At 37.1% G+C, this 15,297-nt stretch overlaps 1 protein-coding gene across 1 annotated transcript; it reads left to right on the plus strand.

Annotated features, from left to right (window-relative positions):
• The first annotated feature begins 2,935 nt into the window (after nt 1-2,935).
• LOC144654626 (protein transport protein Sec61 subunit alpha) lies at nt 2,936-14,075 on the plus strand. The gene is made up of 16 exons (XM_078514820.1): nt 2,936-3,060; nt 3,163-3,230; nt 3,455-3,520; nt 3,700-3,778; nt 5,432-5,487; nt 6,376-6,451; nt 6,625-6,734; nt 6,937-7,007; nt 7,675-7,757; nt 7,992-8,152; nt 8,679-8,783; nt 9,077-9,169; nt 9,445-9,633; nt 11,629-11,705; nt 12,326-12,396; nt 12,869-14,075. Exons 1-16 carry the CDS (start codon nt 3,054-3,056, stop codon nt 12,982-12,984), a joined length of 1,428 nt encoding a protein of 475 aa, XP_078370946.1. The 5' UTR covers nt 2,936-3,053; the 3' UTR covers nt 12,985-14,075.
• The last annotated feature ends 1,222 nt before the right edge of the window (nt 14,076-15,297 follow it).

Below are 15,297 nucleotides of genomic sequence, written 5' to 3' on the forward strand. Positions count from 1 at the left end.
CTCTCGTATAAGCGCCGCCCTCGAATAAGCGCGGCATTTGGGAAAAAAAAAAGTTAATAACCACCGCCCCCGAATAAGCACCGCAGTCCAGATGCCGCGCTTCATCGAGGAATTTAGTTTAACTAAAACAGCACTTCGAAACAACTCTAAAACAAAAAGTTAATAACCACCGCCCCCGAATAAGCACCGCAGTCCAGATGCGGCGCTTCATCGAGAAATTAAGTTTAACTAAAAACAGCACTTCAAAACAAAACGCCGCGTCGCTTATTTGAGTAAATACGGTATACTTCTTGGAATATATTCAGCAAGGTCTCCAAATGAAGTAAAATATAAGTGTCGACTCGTTGACTTGAGCTTCCAGACATCTGCTGCAATGTTTGTATAGCTGCTCTTGTCTTATCGCTCCTTGCACTTCTATAATTTAACTGGTCAGCAGCTCGCTTCGCTCGCCAATATAGAGGGCGACTTGGTGCAAGTCTACAACAGGGAGTGAGGGCTCTAGAAACGTTAAATACTCAATCCTCGTACCGCTTTCTAAAGGTCCCAAATCAAACCCCCGCATATTAAAGAACGGGGAAGCTCGTCGTCTCTCTTAGAGGCGAAAACTAAGGATTTTGGTCTCGCCTTGGGTGTTCACGATAGAAAGCCAGTACGACTGCACACTAAGAAATAAATTTAAACGGTTACACCGTGTTGGCGGTTTAGAACTATCAGGCATGAAAAATGGAATCCGTTTGAAGCAATAAAAAAAGTAGTTTTATTTAGTCAAACGAGCATTCCCATCTCTTGAAAGATCGCTTGAAAGATTTAATGTCCTTTGATTCTCTTATTGTCGGAGGCAACGCATTTCACAGTTTGCAGGTTATAAATGCAAAGGATCTGTGCAACCATTCCATATTGAAAGAAGGGAGTTCCAGTCTTGTTTTGAGCCCACGTAAATTATACGGAACATTCTTAAAATTAAAAAACTCACTAATGTAAGGTGCTCCTTGATTGTACAAGCACTTGTACAGCAGAACTAATGATTGAAATTCTCTGCGTTGCTCTAGTGACTTAATATCAGCTAATCTTAAAAGAGTGTCGTATGACACAGTCTTTGAATAGCCTAGAATAGATCTCTAGTGCTCTCCATTTTACTAGCCTCCACGTTACCAACACCCAAAAGGAGAGGACTGCAATACTCCAAATGTGGAAGCACATACGCCTTATAAAGACGTACCATTACGTCCTGTGAAATGAACTTGCGTAGTCTCCGCAAGGCCGATGCCTTTGCGCATGCTTTTCCAACCTGTACTCTTATGTGCGCCTTAAAATTTAGTTTGCTATCTAGGATCACCCCTAAGATCTTAAGGGTATCTCCCGACACCACAATCATATCATTTAGATGGAATTCGTACTCGTATGACGACGGCCCAATGGAAACAGCTTGCGTTTTTGCAGCATTAATCTGTAAATAATTTCTTGCAAACCATCTTGATAGCACGCTAAGATCAGAATTAAGGACATACTGTAGAACTATTGGTGAGGCATCCGAGGCATATTCAGTAGTGTCATCAGCATACAGCCTCAAAGAAGTATTAGCTACAAAGTAATTAAGATCATTGACATACATATGAAACAGTAGTGGGCCAAGCAAAGACCCCTGTGGTACACCGGCCCCAATATTTCTCCACTGAGAGAATACGCCATCAAGTTTAACCCTTTGTCTTCTTCCCAGGAGATAAGCAGTCATAAGCTCCAAAGCATCATCTGTAAAACCATACGCTTTCAGTTTGGCTAACAACAATGGATGACAAACAGAGTCAAACGCTTTACTTAAATCAACCGCTACTACTGCAACAGTTTCTCTTCTGTCAAGACATGCTCTCCAATCCTCGGTCATTTTCAAAAGCGCCGTGCAACACGAATGACCCTTGAGATAGTTTGGCGAGAGCCTCCAGTAAAAGGCTTCATATATTTGATCAAACATCACCTTCTCATACAATTTCGATAGAGCGGTCAAAACAGATACTGGTCGATAACAAGCTTTGTCCGTCATGCTATCTTTCTTAAATACCGGTACAATATCACTGCTTTTGCAGGTTCGTTTATAGAAGATAACTAATATTTTACATCATGTTTTATATTAGTTTTCTTGCAGGGGAAAAGCGTGGTAAAAACTTTGAGGATATTTTATTGTAGATGGCTAAGTATGACCGCTTTCTTCGTCAGAAGTACCAAGTCAAAATACCAAGTTTCGAATGAAAGTGTAAGCGACATCCGGTCCACTCCGAAAAACACAATTTTAGTTCAATATATTTACCATTCGCCCACGCATAAAGACCCATAAATTCACATTCAAATTAGGTGATGTATAAATCCATACTTTAAATGGACGATCAAAGCGCTCTCAGTCATATTACTTGAATTGGTTAGCTTTCTCTTTCCAAAAGAAAATTGGGCAAATAAATTGAAAAGTAAAAACAGCAAGGGACCGTTAACGATAAAGCTGCTAACGTAGGATCTGCTAAGAGATCTAATCAGCTTAAAAAACGAAATAACATAACAACAATACAGCAAGGCTTATCATACTACATGAAGAAATATGCTTCGGAAACAGTAACACAGAGGCAACTATATGAGAACTTTTTACCGGTCCAATTTTAGTGAAATCAGGTCAAATACCTAATGAATTTTCGTTGTACCGGTACAAAGTGTTCTAGCTAGATAAAAGCCTTATGTCAGTGCATATTATTGAATACTGTTTTACAGTTCTTCTCGTGTTGGTGTCTCGCAAAGTATTTGTTGTTTTGTTTTGTTGTTTGTTCACGTAGTATGGTCAGCCTCCTTGGTCATTGTTTGTGATAACTAAGTATTTAGCACATGTTTAGCACCCCTTGCGGATATATTTTTTCGCAACCACTTGAGGGACTGGAACCTAATGACGTAAAGAGCCTGCGCGTTGCGTGTTTTATCCTCTTCTTCTTTGGCTGTGGCCATTGTCTGACCACAGTTGAATTGTATATTTCATTTCGTCAAGGCCGCCAATTTCTGGCCACAAAAAAATTATAAAAATGGGTGGTAAGTATCTTAAACATTCAAGATTGCGTTGGTGTGACCATATAGCGATAATCTGCTCGTTTTAGGGAAGAAATAACGTATGCGTTTTTTTCTCGTGCACAGTAAAATTTCTCGAAGTGTTACGACCATTCATTTCCGTTTTACCCGAAGTCTCAAAGCCTGAAAGAAAGGTAAGTCTCTGTTTAAATTGATTTTTGGGAGCATCTAAGGTCTCCTTTTCTTCACAAACGCCGATAATGTAAAGGTTTTCCTTATTTATGGACTTATTGGCGGCCAGAAGTATTTAGTTAACATTTAGCGTACGTGTACGTCCGCGTGTGGTCAAACACAGAAATGCAATAGATGAATACTGTTTCTCGTGATTTTCTAAACAATCTTCGCTTCTTCCTCGCAGATCCAGTTCAGAGAGAAGGTACTATGGACTGCAATCACGCTGTTCATTTTCCTTGTGTGCTGCCAGGTTTGTAAAATGATTTTTAGTAATAATTTATATTCTTTATAACTGAGTGCCTTTTGTTTCAACCGGCATTTTACAAAAGCCGAATTTAAACACAGCATTACTGTGATATTTTATATTTTAGTCTCGTGGAATCAATTTTTTTGTATGGCTTTTCACCGTAGTCTTTCTTTTTTATTTAGATTCCTTTGTTTGGCATCATGTCTTCGGATTCTGCAGATCCCTTTTACTGGATGCGAGTGATTTTAGCTTCTAACAGAGGCAAGTATATGAGAACTTTTTACCGGTCCAATTTTGACGAAATCAGGTCAAATAACGATATGATCATCAATACGAGTTTTTGTTGTACCGGTACAAAGTGTTCTGGTTGGATAAAAGCCTTAAGGCATAGTATAATATTGAAGACTGATTTTTTTTTTCTAATATTTGAATGGGAAGAAAAATTCAGGTATAATTTAAATTTTTATACTAAAATTTAAACACGAACAAGTCTTTTACAGTATTTTCCTTTAATGGTGCAGTTGAATGACTTTTTCATTGAAAAGAAGACAAACTTGTAAGGAAAGAATTTAAAATGTAGTGGGTAGCAAAGCCATAAAATTTAAGTTCCCTTTGTATAATATATAACCATGGATATAGTTATTTAATGTTTTTTAAAATGTTAAAATATATCTTGATTACTTTGTATTAAATGTGACACTTTGTACAGGTCCAAAATTTTAATTGACCAATTCAATAGTCCCTTTCAAATGAAATCCTTACCACAAGGATTTTATTTGAAATAGAATATCAGCAATTAATATTTGGACCAGTACAAAGTGTAACACGTAAAACACTTTACAAAGTCATTGTGTGACTGAGCAAGGAATTTCAATAGGATGAGGAAATGCTTGATAGTAACATAAGTTATTGTTACTAACTAGATTATTTTACAGCATTTAAAAATGACTTCAATTGGACAATTCAAAGCTGCATTTCCTTTTTGATCATAACTTTGTAATGTGACACTTTGTACAGGTCCAAAATTTTAATTGATCAGTTGTCCATATTTTCAAAGTTAATCATAACCATAAGGATCTAAATTCTAAATAGAATATTTTCTTTTTTTTTATCAATACCTTCAGTGGATTCACTGATTTCGGAAAAAAACAGTGGATTGCCAATTAGCTGGGAATTTTGGTCTGGATTTCTTTTTTTCATGTCAGGAAATTTGGGTCATGGATAATAAACAAAGTCTGGATCACTTTGGTCAGTGTTTGTCTATAAGCTGGTGAAATTGAAAAAAAAAACACAAGCAATAAAGCGAAACTTCTTTTGTCAACAACAACAACATCTCTTATTAGTGAAACTGTACCACACAAAGTTTTCAAGTAAATTCGGATTTAGATTTCAATGAAAATAGTGGCAGACTGACAGATTTGGCCAAAAAATAACAGGGATCTGCTGATTTGTGTACCCCTTTTCACCCTTTCATCAAAGCTAAATTCACTTAAAGTAACGAAAAATACCAAAATTGCAGTCAGGAGTTGACATTGATAGTAGTAGTAGTAGCCCTCACTCCTTCTCAGAAGCATAGGCCATCAACAGTCTTTCGCCATAGCCTCCTGTCCTGTGCATCCCTCTCTAGCTGGTACTGGCTCTTTATAAATTCTGATGCTGACTTATTTGAGCGTAAAACAAGGCTCATAATGTACTTTCTTTCAAGACGTTTCGACCGAGAACCTTCGGTCTTCGGTTGTTAACATGGTAGAAAAAGCAACAGCTTTTTTTGACGTCAAAACTTATCTTATACAAAAGCGTATGTATGTACATCTATTATTTAACTTGCTGCAAAAGGACAGCATAGAAAAGGGACTCATTTTAATGAAGAATTGTGTTAATGTTCTTGTTGTCTTCTTCTTTGTGATTGTTTAGGTACCCTCATGGAACTTGGTATTTCTCCAATTGTCACATCAGGACTTATTATGCAGGTAGAAACCCCTTGCACAAAATAGGGCTGTTTAGTCTACACTAGAGCTTTAGTATGGTTCAGATGAATTTGGTACACATGGCAATTTTATCAACACTCAGACTCATATGGGTGAAATTGTTATGTGCATACATAACATTTTCATCCAAGCCATATTAAAATCCAGTTGTAATATTTGATCAGCAGGGATTTGCTACAGCAAATACATAAGAAGAACCAAGAAAAATTTAATACTGCTCGACGTTTTGGAGTCATCTTGAATCCATTATCAAGAGACTTTTACAGTATGCAAATAAGGAATGTTACAAAATAAGCATAAAACAATGAACAGCCTAAACGAACACCTTAGCGCGGATGGAATCCGTTTGCACATTAAGTGTTGGCTTACGCATGCGAATGTACAACATTTCTTTCACGAGGCAATCAAATTTGCCGCTACATTTTGTGATGACGCGAAATTGTAATATTAAAAGGTTTACAGCGAGGTGCCCAAAAGTGTGACCACTTTTAATTTATTCACATTCTTTCGTGCAGATTTAATCCAATCAGAAGTCAACTGCAAGCTATCCACGGCCTTCGATTGGATTAAATCTGCACAAAAGAATGTGAATAAATTAAAAGTGGTCACACTTTTGGGCGCCTTGCTGTAATGTTATGTTGCTTTATTCATAATTGTTAAATCAGAACTGACTTTTTAAATCTTGTTATCTTGATTTTATTAACCTTATTTGTATCACTATAAACCTGGTGTTTGACTTTACCTTTTTGTCTAATTTTGGTGGACACATGTTGTAAAGAATCATGTGTTCTTTTAAATGCTTAAGGTATCCAATCTTACATAAGTGTAATCTATAAACATCAAGTCTAATTTTTGTAATTCTTTTTTCAGCTTCTGGCAGGCTCTAAAATTATTGAAGTAGGCGACAGCCCCAAAGACAGAGCTCTTTTTAATGGATCACAAAAATGTAAGTCGTTTTACAAAATTAATAAATACAGATTAAACACTCCATGTCTACTAAACTGTTCTTCCAAAATCATTCCAATTCCCAGTAAGTACTGCCTGCAGGTTCAGTTTGTCCACAAGTTGACTTACGTCATTCTTCTATAACTTGTATTTATCGTGTTTTTTGTTTCCTAGTATTTGGCATGATAATAACCATTGGTCAAGCTGTGGTGTACGTCATGACTGGAATGTACGGTGATCCTTCTGACCTGGGACCTGGTATCTGTCTTTTGATTATCATCCAGGTATGCTGTAAATAAATCAAAATCCTTAACATTGATAACTAGTCCTGAAAATTTTAACTTGTTTCACTGTTTGTTCTGATAAGTAAGTGGAACATCATCAAGTTGATGGTGTTCCTTATTCTCGTCACTTTCCTGCTTGACAGTTTATTGGTTTTGTAAAGAGAAACTGGCTATTGATCAACATGATGTTTTCTATTTACAGCTGTTCTGTGCCGGCTTGATTGTTCTTTTGCTTGACGAGCTTCTGCAGAAAGGTTATGGCCTTGGATCTGGGTTAGTGGCTATTTGTTTTTATCTTTTGGAAAACTAATCTTTCCTAGCCTGGATGCCATTCCGGTCAATCACAGAATTAATAATTGAAACACTCAATTTTTAAAAATGAAAAATGACTGCAAGCAGGCACAGCGACACTAAAATGTTCAAATTGTTTAGTTTTGCAAAACATTTTCTAATTCTTTCTTTGACAGTAAAAAGTTGAGGTTGCAACATACAACCATCTTTCACCAGCTTATCAGCTCTGTAAAAATGTAACTTAGGTCCTCTTTACATGAGAGTTTTCGTCCTGGGATGACTTTCGTCCCGGGATGAATTCATCTCGGTGTCTGGTCATTTTCTTGTTGCTGTTTAAATGATGATACATGATTTCATCCCGGGATGAAACACTGGGATGAAATGTCATCCCGGGATGAAACGTGACGAAAAACCCCATGTAAACAGTCCTTCCCGGGATGAAATGTAATGTTATGTAAGCACAGGCAAGATGAATTCAACTCGGGTGGGATGACTTATCCCAGGATGGATATGCTCATGTAAAATAAAAAAAATTTCATCCCAGGACGAAATTCATCCCGGGATGAAATTCATCTCGGCTCTCATGTAAAGAGGCCCTTAATTGATTCAACCACCATTTCTTAATCCTATATAACTTTTTTTTTTTCAGAATCTCTCTGTTTATTGCTACTAACATCTGTGAGACTATTGTATGGAAAGCCTTCAGTCCAGCAACCATTAATACTGGCAGGGGTAAGTGACTGGTTATTTGCCAAGATATGTAATATTATTTATCTAAGTTGCTAATCTTTCAAAATAGGATTGCATGGTTTTCTTTGTATTATGTATAGCAGAGAAAATACAGCATTCTTTTATGAGCGTGGCCAATTCAACGGGTATATGTTCTAGAGTATAATATTCAGATAATAAAAACACTATCTCAAAAATCAAGTAATGAAATATTCTTGTACTTTTTTTTCTTTCCAGGAACTGAGTTCGAGGGAGCTATCATTGCCTTGTTCCATCTGCTGGCCACCAGAACAGATAAAGTCCGTGGTTTACGTGAGGCCTTTTATCGTCAGAACCTACCAAATCTCACCAACCTGATTGCCACCATTTTTGTCTTTGGCATAGTTATTTACTTCCAGGTAAATATTGTTGTGTACTTCCAAACTTTGTTTTACTATTGATCTACGCCCTCAGGTACATGTTGCAGAAGTCAAAGATTATTTTAAAACAGGTTCTCAAGCTTGATTGAATTAATGATTTTCTATACTTACTGTCATACATTTTAATTTAATTTCTGAGATTTTGGTTGTACATGTACACTGTATCCCTTGTTGATGATTTACTTTAAACTCATTAACTGTCATGGGAGACACAGTGGCCTAATATTTAGTGCATTGGACTCCAGATCGAGAAGTCCAGGTTCACGCCCTGGCTGGGGTCATTGTGTTGTGTTCTTGGGCAAGACTTTTTACTCTTACAGTGCCTCCCTCCGCACAGGTCTGGAATTAAAGTTACCGGTACTTTGAAAAATCGCTATCTGGGAGGCCATGGGTTTGATTCCCGTTGGGGACTCAGATTTTTTTCTTTGTCCCACGCTCGTGTCATGTTGAATAATTTCTTCACAATATATTTATGTGTGACTGAGTTTCAAAATAATGTTTTTAGGGCTTCCGTGTAGATCTGCCAATCAAGTCAGCTCGTTATAGAGGCCAGTACAGCTCTTACCCAATCAAGCTGTTCTACACTTCAAACATTCCCATCATTTTGCAGGTAGGGGCAGAAAATTCTGGTCCCAGTTGTTTAAAGGATAGATACTGCTTTCCATTGAAATTCACTTTTCAGTGGATCACTTAGTTTGCTTTGTTGACACTTATCTACCAGAGAGTGATTTAAAGGGTGGATAGCATTATCCACCCTTTGAACAACTGGGCCCTGGAGTTAAAAACTGAAGTTAGCTATTGCTCACAGTATGTTGAATCTTAGGTATCAATACTCAACAGTGTCTTACAGTTATCATTACAAGAATTGTTGACCTTACCTTTTTACTTCTTATTTTGTTTTAGAGTGCTCTTGTGTCCAACATTTACGTTATCTCCCAAATGATGTCAGCAAAGTTTGCTGGAAATTTCTTTGTCAGTCTTCTTGGCACATGGGAGGTAAGTCCTCTCAAAGTTTTCTTAGTGGTTCTGTGTTAATTCTTTTTTCTTGATTTGTGAGAGCTTGGTGTAGGAAATAAATTGTGTAGTTGGATGATGTAATCACACCTAAGGGCTGTCTGAAATTGAGGTCATAGACTATGTATGAGAGCTCTACGTGTAATTTGTGGTTCAAATTTGGCCCACTTGTTGCAGATAGAGCAGTGAGCCATTAGCAGCCTTAATTCACATAGCTTACAGTATATACTTACCTTATCGTGGTTTGGCTTTTTCAGGAAGCTGGTGGTGGTCCTGCGAGATCATACCCGACTGGTGGCCTGTGTTATTACATGTCCCCTCCAGAGACAGTAGGTCACATTATAGAGGACCCAATACATGCTATGATGTACATCATCTTCATGTTGGGTTCCTGCGCATTCTTCTCCAAGACATGGATTGATGTTTCTGGCTCATCTGCTAAAGATGTAAGTCTATTTTTTGTTCACTTGAGCAGGAAACAATAATAATAATAAATAATAATAAAGATATTTTAGCAGGGAGCCCACGTCACAAAAAGGTGGTTTTCAGTGGGGCCCTGCATAAAATAAATAACAAATATGATAAAAATGGTTAAAAAGTGAATATTAAAAATAGAAGATGAAAAAGTTAAATTTTAAAAAATGAATATAAGAAATTAAAAAACTTATCAAATACTTCTAATATGTCTTTTAAAAGTTAAAATGTCAAATGCGCTTTTTGCTTTGTCGGGTAAAATGTTCCATTCGTGAGCAGCTTGATTAATGAAACGGTTCTGGCCCCAGGAGCGACATGACTTGGGCCTACAAATGTCATTTCGTCCACGAGTATTATAATTATGAATGTCTTTAACGCTATAAAAATTAAAATCCCAGTCAATCAAGCCATTTAATGCCTTAAAAAACAAAATTAATCTATGAAGTCTTCTTCTTTCCATTAAATTATTCCAGCCAAGCTGTTGGAGCGCCTCGGTAGCAGATGAATGCCTTGGCATATCGAGCACAATTTTTGCAGCTAAATTTTGCAGAACTTGGACTTTCTTCATAAGAGTCAAATTGGCTTTGTCTCCCCATGTGACATCCGCATAGTCTAACAGAGGTATTATAGTTGATTTAACGAAAAGTTCTCTGATATCTCTTGGTAGAGAACACTTAATTCTTCGAAGTAAGCCCAACCTTTGTAATACCTTACTACGGAGGTTTTCTATATGATCTGTCCAAGTCAAGTTCTCGTTGATAATCACACCCAGATACTTAAAAGAATTAACTCGATCCAGCCTTCTGTCATTGATTGACAAGGCCACTTCGCTGAAATAAGTAAGCTTCTTCGGACCACCGATGAGCATAAATTTAGATTTCGAAACATTTAATGTTAGTTTGTGTTCGTGAAGCCACTGTGCTAGTATGACAAGGTCTTCATTTAGCATAGTCTGCAAACTTAAAGCTGATTCTGAAGAGCAGTGAAGGGCCGTATCATCAGCAAATAATGTAACAGTACTGTTTCGAAGGACGGTAGGTAGATCATTGATGTAGATGGTAAACAATAGCGGCCCTAAAATTGACCCTTGAGGAACACCAACAGACACCTTTCTAGTAGAAGACGAGGCCTGACCAATAACTGTTTTCTGACATCGAGAAGAAAAGTAAGAGTCGAACCAGGCCAGATAAGTGCTGGTTACTCCTATGTTCTTGAGCTTTACTAACATAATGCCATGATCAACAGTGTCAAAAGCTTTCTTTAGATCAATAAATACTACGCCATTTACTAATCCATTATCCATGTTCCCTAGTACCTCGTCCGTAAACTGAGTTAGAGCTAGACTGGTAGATCTCCCACGCCTAAAACCAAATTGATTAACGGCGAGCAGGTTATTTAGAGCAAGGTAGTCATAAAGTTGGGAATGCACAGCTCTTTCAATTACTTTGCTAACGGTGGGGAGGATGGAAATCGGACGATAGTTATCTTTATCAGTAGACCACTTTTAGTTTTAGCATATTCAGCACTCTACAATAGCTTGGGGTTAGTGGATGTTTGTGGAATATATCACAGCATAATTTTTTTGGAGTTTTTACTTGGCAGTTGAAGTTGAAGTTCAGTGTGAGGACGCTGGGCTTTCTTTGTAGGCCTTTAGGATAGCACACAATGTCACCAACATCCCCAAACAGCAACTGGAAAAATCTTTTGTTGTTTGCGCTTAAGTTTTACTACATTTTACATCTAATTTGAATTGACAAACTATCAGCACAAGAAGACCTTTGAGTCAAAGATATAGTCACAAACTGTAAATTTTATAACAACACAATTTTTTCCTGCTGCAAAATATAACTCTCAAAATAGGAATTTTTCTAATTTCGACTGAACGTGCATTTTCCTGTGAGTGTCAAGGGAATATCATCTGTATCTACTGGGTGACAATTTTTTAACTTGTGTTGTTATAACTCAAGGTTGCCAAGCAGCTCAAGGAGCAGCAGATGGTGATGCGTGGTCACCGAGATAAATCCATGGTCCACGAACTCAACAGGTAAATATTTACTTTTATTATATAAACATCAATGAAATACCAGGAAATCTTTTATGCAAATTGTAAATCTTCGGAAATCGTCGGAAAATGGTCAGAAATCTTTGGAAAATCGTCAAAAACATTGTTATAGTTAGTAGGTTTATAAAATAAACAGAATATTACATGGTTGCTTGGAGATATGAAATTTATCTTCTCATGTTCAAATTGATATCTCACTTGTTTGCTGCGCTCACTTGTGAGATATCGATATGAACACTCGAAGATAAATTTCAAATCTCCATGCATCCATGTTATATCCTCTATTTATTTGCTTTTTATGTAACCTGCACACAAAACTAACATTAGTTGAAAATAAACAATGTGTGATTAGAACTCTAGACGAGCTTGAAAATTTGAAGCCAAGTACATACACACAGCCATGTTTTTGCAAGCTCTTTGAGCATTCTTGTCCTTTTCCATAACATCTTCCAGCCATAATAAAGTACAAATGCTGTCATGGCAAGTTTAGTGTCAGTGAACAACCTAACGGCTGCTGTAAAATAATCATCTCACTTTATAATAGCAAAATTCACCTGTCTTCGAATTTGGAAAAACCACTAATAATATTTGAAATATTTCAGGTACATCCCAACTGCAGCAGCATTTGGTGGACTTTGTATTGGTGCTCTGTCAGTCTTGGCTGATTTTATGGGTAAGTGTACAGAAAACTGTGGGCAATGGACACTTTGCAATGTTTCATTTGTACCTCATTGTACCATAAGGGATGGGTAGGTCTCGATACTTGCCCTGTATCAAACATGAGTGACAGCGTTTCATCTAGATATCCAAACACCGAGGAAAAAAGTTGAAAATAAGGTGTGCAGAGGAGTATTTTTGACGAAATTCGAGGTGTTTGGATAGCCGATGAAAGACTGTCTGTGTGTTTGATATATCTTCTCAATCGAAATAAAAACAACGGAGTAAACAGAGAAATAAAATCGTAAAATTCTATGCTAATTAAGACCGGGTATCCAAACCTTCTTCACAGTTATGATTTTTTGTTTTAACTTCATGAATTATAAATGAGTTTGAGAATGACCCGTTACAACATTTGCAGTTGACATGTGCACTGTCTAAGATACCAAATGCCGTTTAAGATGACAATCTTTTTTGTGTCTTTATAGGTGCAATTGGTTCTGGAACAGGAATTCTGTTGGCCGTCACCATCATTTACCAGTACTTTGAGATCTTTGTCAAGGAGCAAAGTGAAATGGGAGGCATGGGAACACTCCTGTTTTAAACCAATCATCCTGCACTGTTACCACTTTCAATTAAGTTTCATTTCTGTACTAAGCCTTCAAGCAAAGAGAGGGAGAAAAGTTTATACTGCCTGTCGATCAGAAAAGACATGTTCAGCTAATTTGTACCTCACCTAACTATTAGATAGCTCTAAAACAACAATAGTGGCATAAGCAACGACACAGCGACAACAACAGCAACCAATAAACACAAGAAAAATGCATGTAGCTATAACATTGTTTTTTCCAATCCTTGAAGTGGAGGTCTCTGTGTGCACGAGCTCTCTTTTTAAATTAAAATATATAAGTTTTCTTTAATCCTGACTGTCGATTTTCCCGTCAATTAATTTCCACTCATTTTATTGTAATTTCATTGTTCACTTCCATTCAGGGACCCCCTTGTTATTAATCTTTCAAGTCACTGTCAATTCACATGGAAGTGGCTGCCAGTTTTAATGTTTTATGTCTACTATTGAAGCCTAGTTCAAAGGAATCGTTTATTTTATTCTAATTATTTGCAAAGGTTTAAAATTGCTGTAAGCTAATATTTTCCCATTACAGGGCTCATCTGTACAAAGAAATGTATTTCCTTGAGCTAGGCTTATCCAGTTTCTTGTTGTTCAAATAAACTCGTATAGTCCACTAAGTTACTACTCAGTTTTAAACAATTTACAGTCAACTTTCTTGTTAAAGCAGACTTGCAAAGTATGTACAGTGTAGGTGGCTCATCTGGGCAACAATCTGTCATTTCACGGAGGCATTGAAATTGGAAAGTCATAGAAAAGCCAAAAACGACACTAATTTCTTAGTACTCTAGTCATTCACTTCATCTGCTTTCAAGATAGATACCTATGTAAGGTGGACAGTATAATAGCTGTCTCTTAGTTGGACAATAGGAGCTACAATACCTGACCGTGAAGGTCTGTTTTGTTAGGTACAGTGTTGACTCCATCTTTCTTATAGGTACTGTAATTTGAATTCTGTGCTTTTATGTCTTGAGACTTTGGTGGATAAAAACTACTTGTCAAGTGAAAAGTTGTATTGACACTTCAGTCAACAGATAGATAAATAAAATGTTGCGTGTAAACCCAGACTTCGTGCAGATGTATTACTCTACTAGTAAGGTATGATCTTGTTCCCAGATCTCTTGTGGACAGAGCGGAAGGCGGCTTCTGCTCCGTCAACAAGAGATCTGGGAACGATAAGTGAAGTACTGGTTTGACTTAGATTCTGAAAACCGTTTTCCCACTGTTTATAACTTGGGTTTATTGCAAATATCTTGTTAACGTTTTAAGCAATCCAAAATCTCTATGCTCATTACACGAATCAATGTTTTGCGGTGTTTTGTATTTTTTTTTTTTTTTTTTTTTGGGGGGGGGGGGGTATAGTTTTTCTCAAAATACTAGTAAAATTAAGAAAAATAAGAAATATAGAAATAATAAAGAGTTTGAAGTTAAAAATTGGTAGATGGACACCGAGTCCCACCCTACCCGCACGAGGGAGCTCCAACTAGGCATCAATAGATTGTGCTAGTAAATTTACGAAAAGTTGCTTCACAATATACCAAAAAGTTGCTCAAATATCAAAAAGTTGCCACCAAAATTCAGAAAAGTTGCTAGCTCTCTAGAGTCGTTTTGACGTGAATTTTGCGTTTTCTAGAAATTGAGGACTTTCCCCAGCGTCTATGGAAACCTCAATGGGGTCAATGTCTGAATTATTTCCATTTTCCTCGTCTGAAATTTCATGTGATTGCGATGCTATAAGTAACTCGCACTTCAGCAAATACCAAGATGGCCGGCGGCAGGTTCTATGTTGCAGCGAATAAAACCAGTTTTAATAAAATCCTTCGAAATGAAACGACCTTTTATGGTTTGGATCGGTTTTAAATCAATTTGTTGCTCAAAAGTTGCAAAGGAAAGTAAAAGTTGCCCTAGGTTACTGGTACTACAAAAAGTTGCTCAAAAAGCCAAAAGTTGCTCAAAAGTTGCCGAGCACAATCTATTTATGCCTAGCTCCAACCCGCTCATTGTGGAATAGCTTTATATAAGAGTTATTCGACTCTGTTCTTACCATGCGGGAGGCATTTTCTTAGATTGCACGAGACGTAGCCTCGTTTTGGTGCTAAGTCATACTGAATTAATTAATTCTGGCAGACGCATTGAACTCGTGGATTTCTTGATATCTATTAGCTTGATTTCGGTTACATATTGGATTTCTAAAAAAAGCTCGTTCTTAAAGTACTGAGCCCGAGGGCTTTTATCGGATAAATATTTTATTCTATATGAACTGAGATCTCCTTGAGGTAACTAAAGAGC

Source organism: Oculina patagonica, chromosome 5 (genome assembly GCF_052425735.1).
Source record: "Oculina patagonica isolate OP01 chromosome 5, crgOcupat, whole genome shotgun sequence".
Taxonomy (NCBI): domain Eukaryota; kingdom Metazoa; phylum Cnidaria; class Anthozoa; order Scleractinia; family Oculinidae; genus Oculina; species Oculina patagonica.

What these genes read in the sequence shown, in the direction of transcription:
- LOC144654626 (XM_078514820.1), top strand. An exon ending in AACCATTAATACTGGCAGGG is followed by an intron (nt 7,758 to 7,991) that starts GTAAGTGACTGG and finishes TTTTCTTTCCAG; the next exon opens with GAACTGAGTTCGAGGGAGCT. An exon ending in ATGGTCCACGAACTCAACAG is followed by an intron (nt 11,706 to 12,325) that starts GTAAATATTTAC and finishes GAAATATTTCAG; the next exon opens with GTACATCCCAACTGCAGCAG.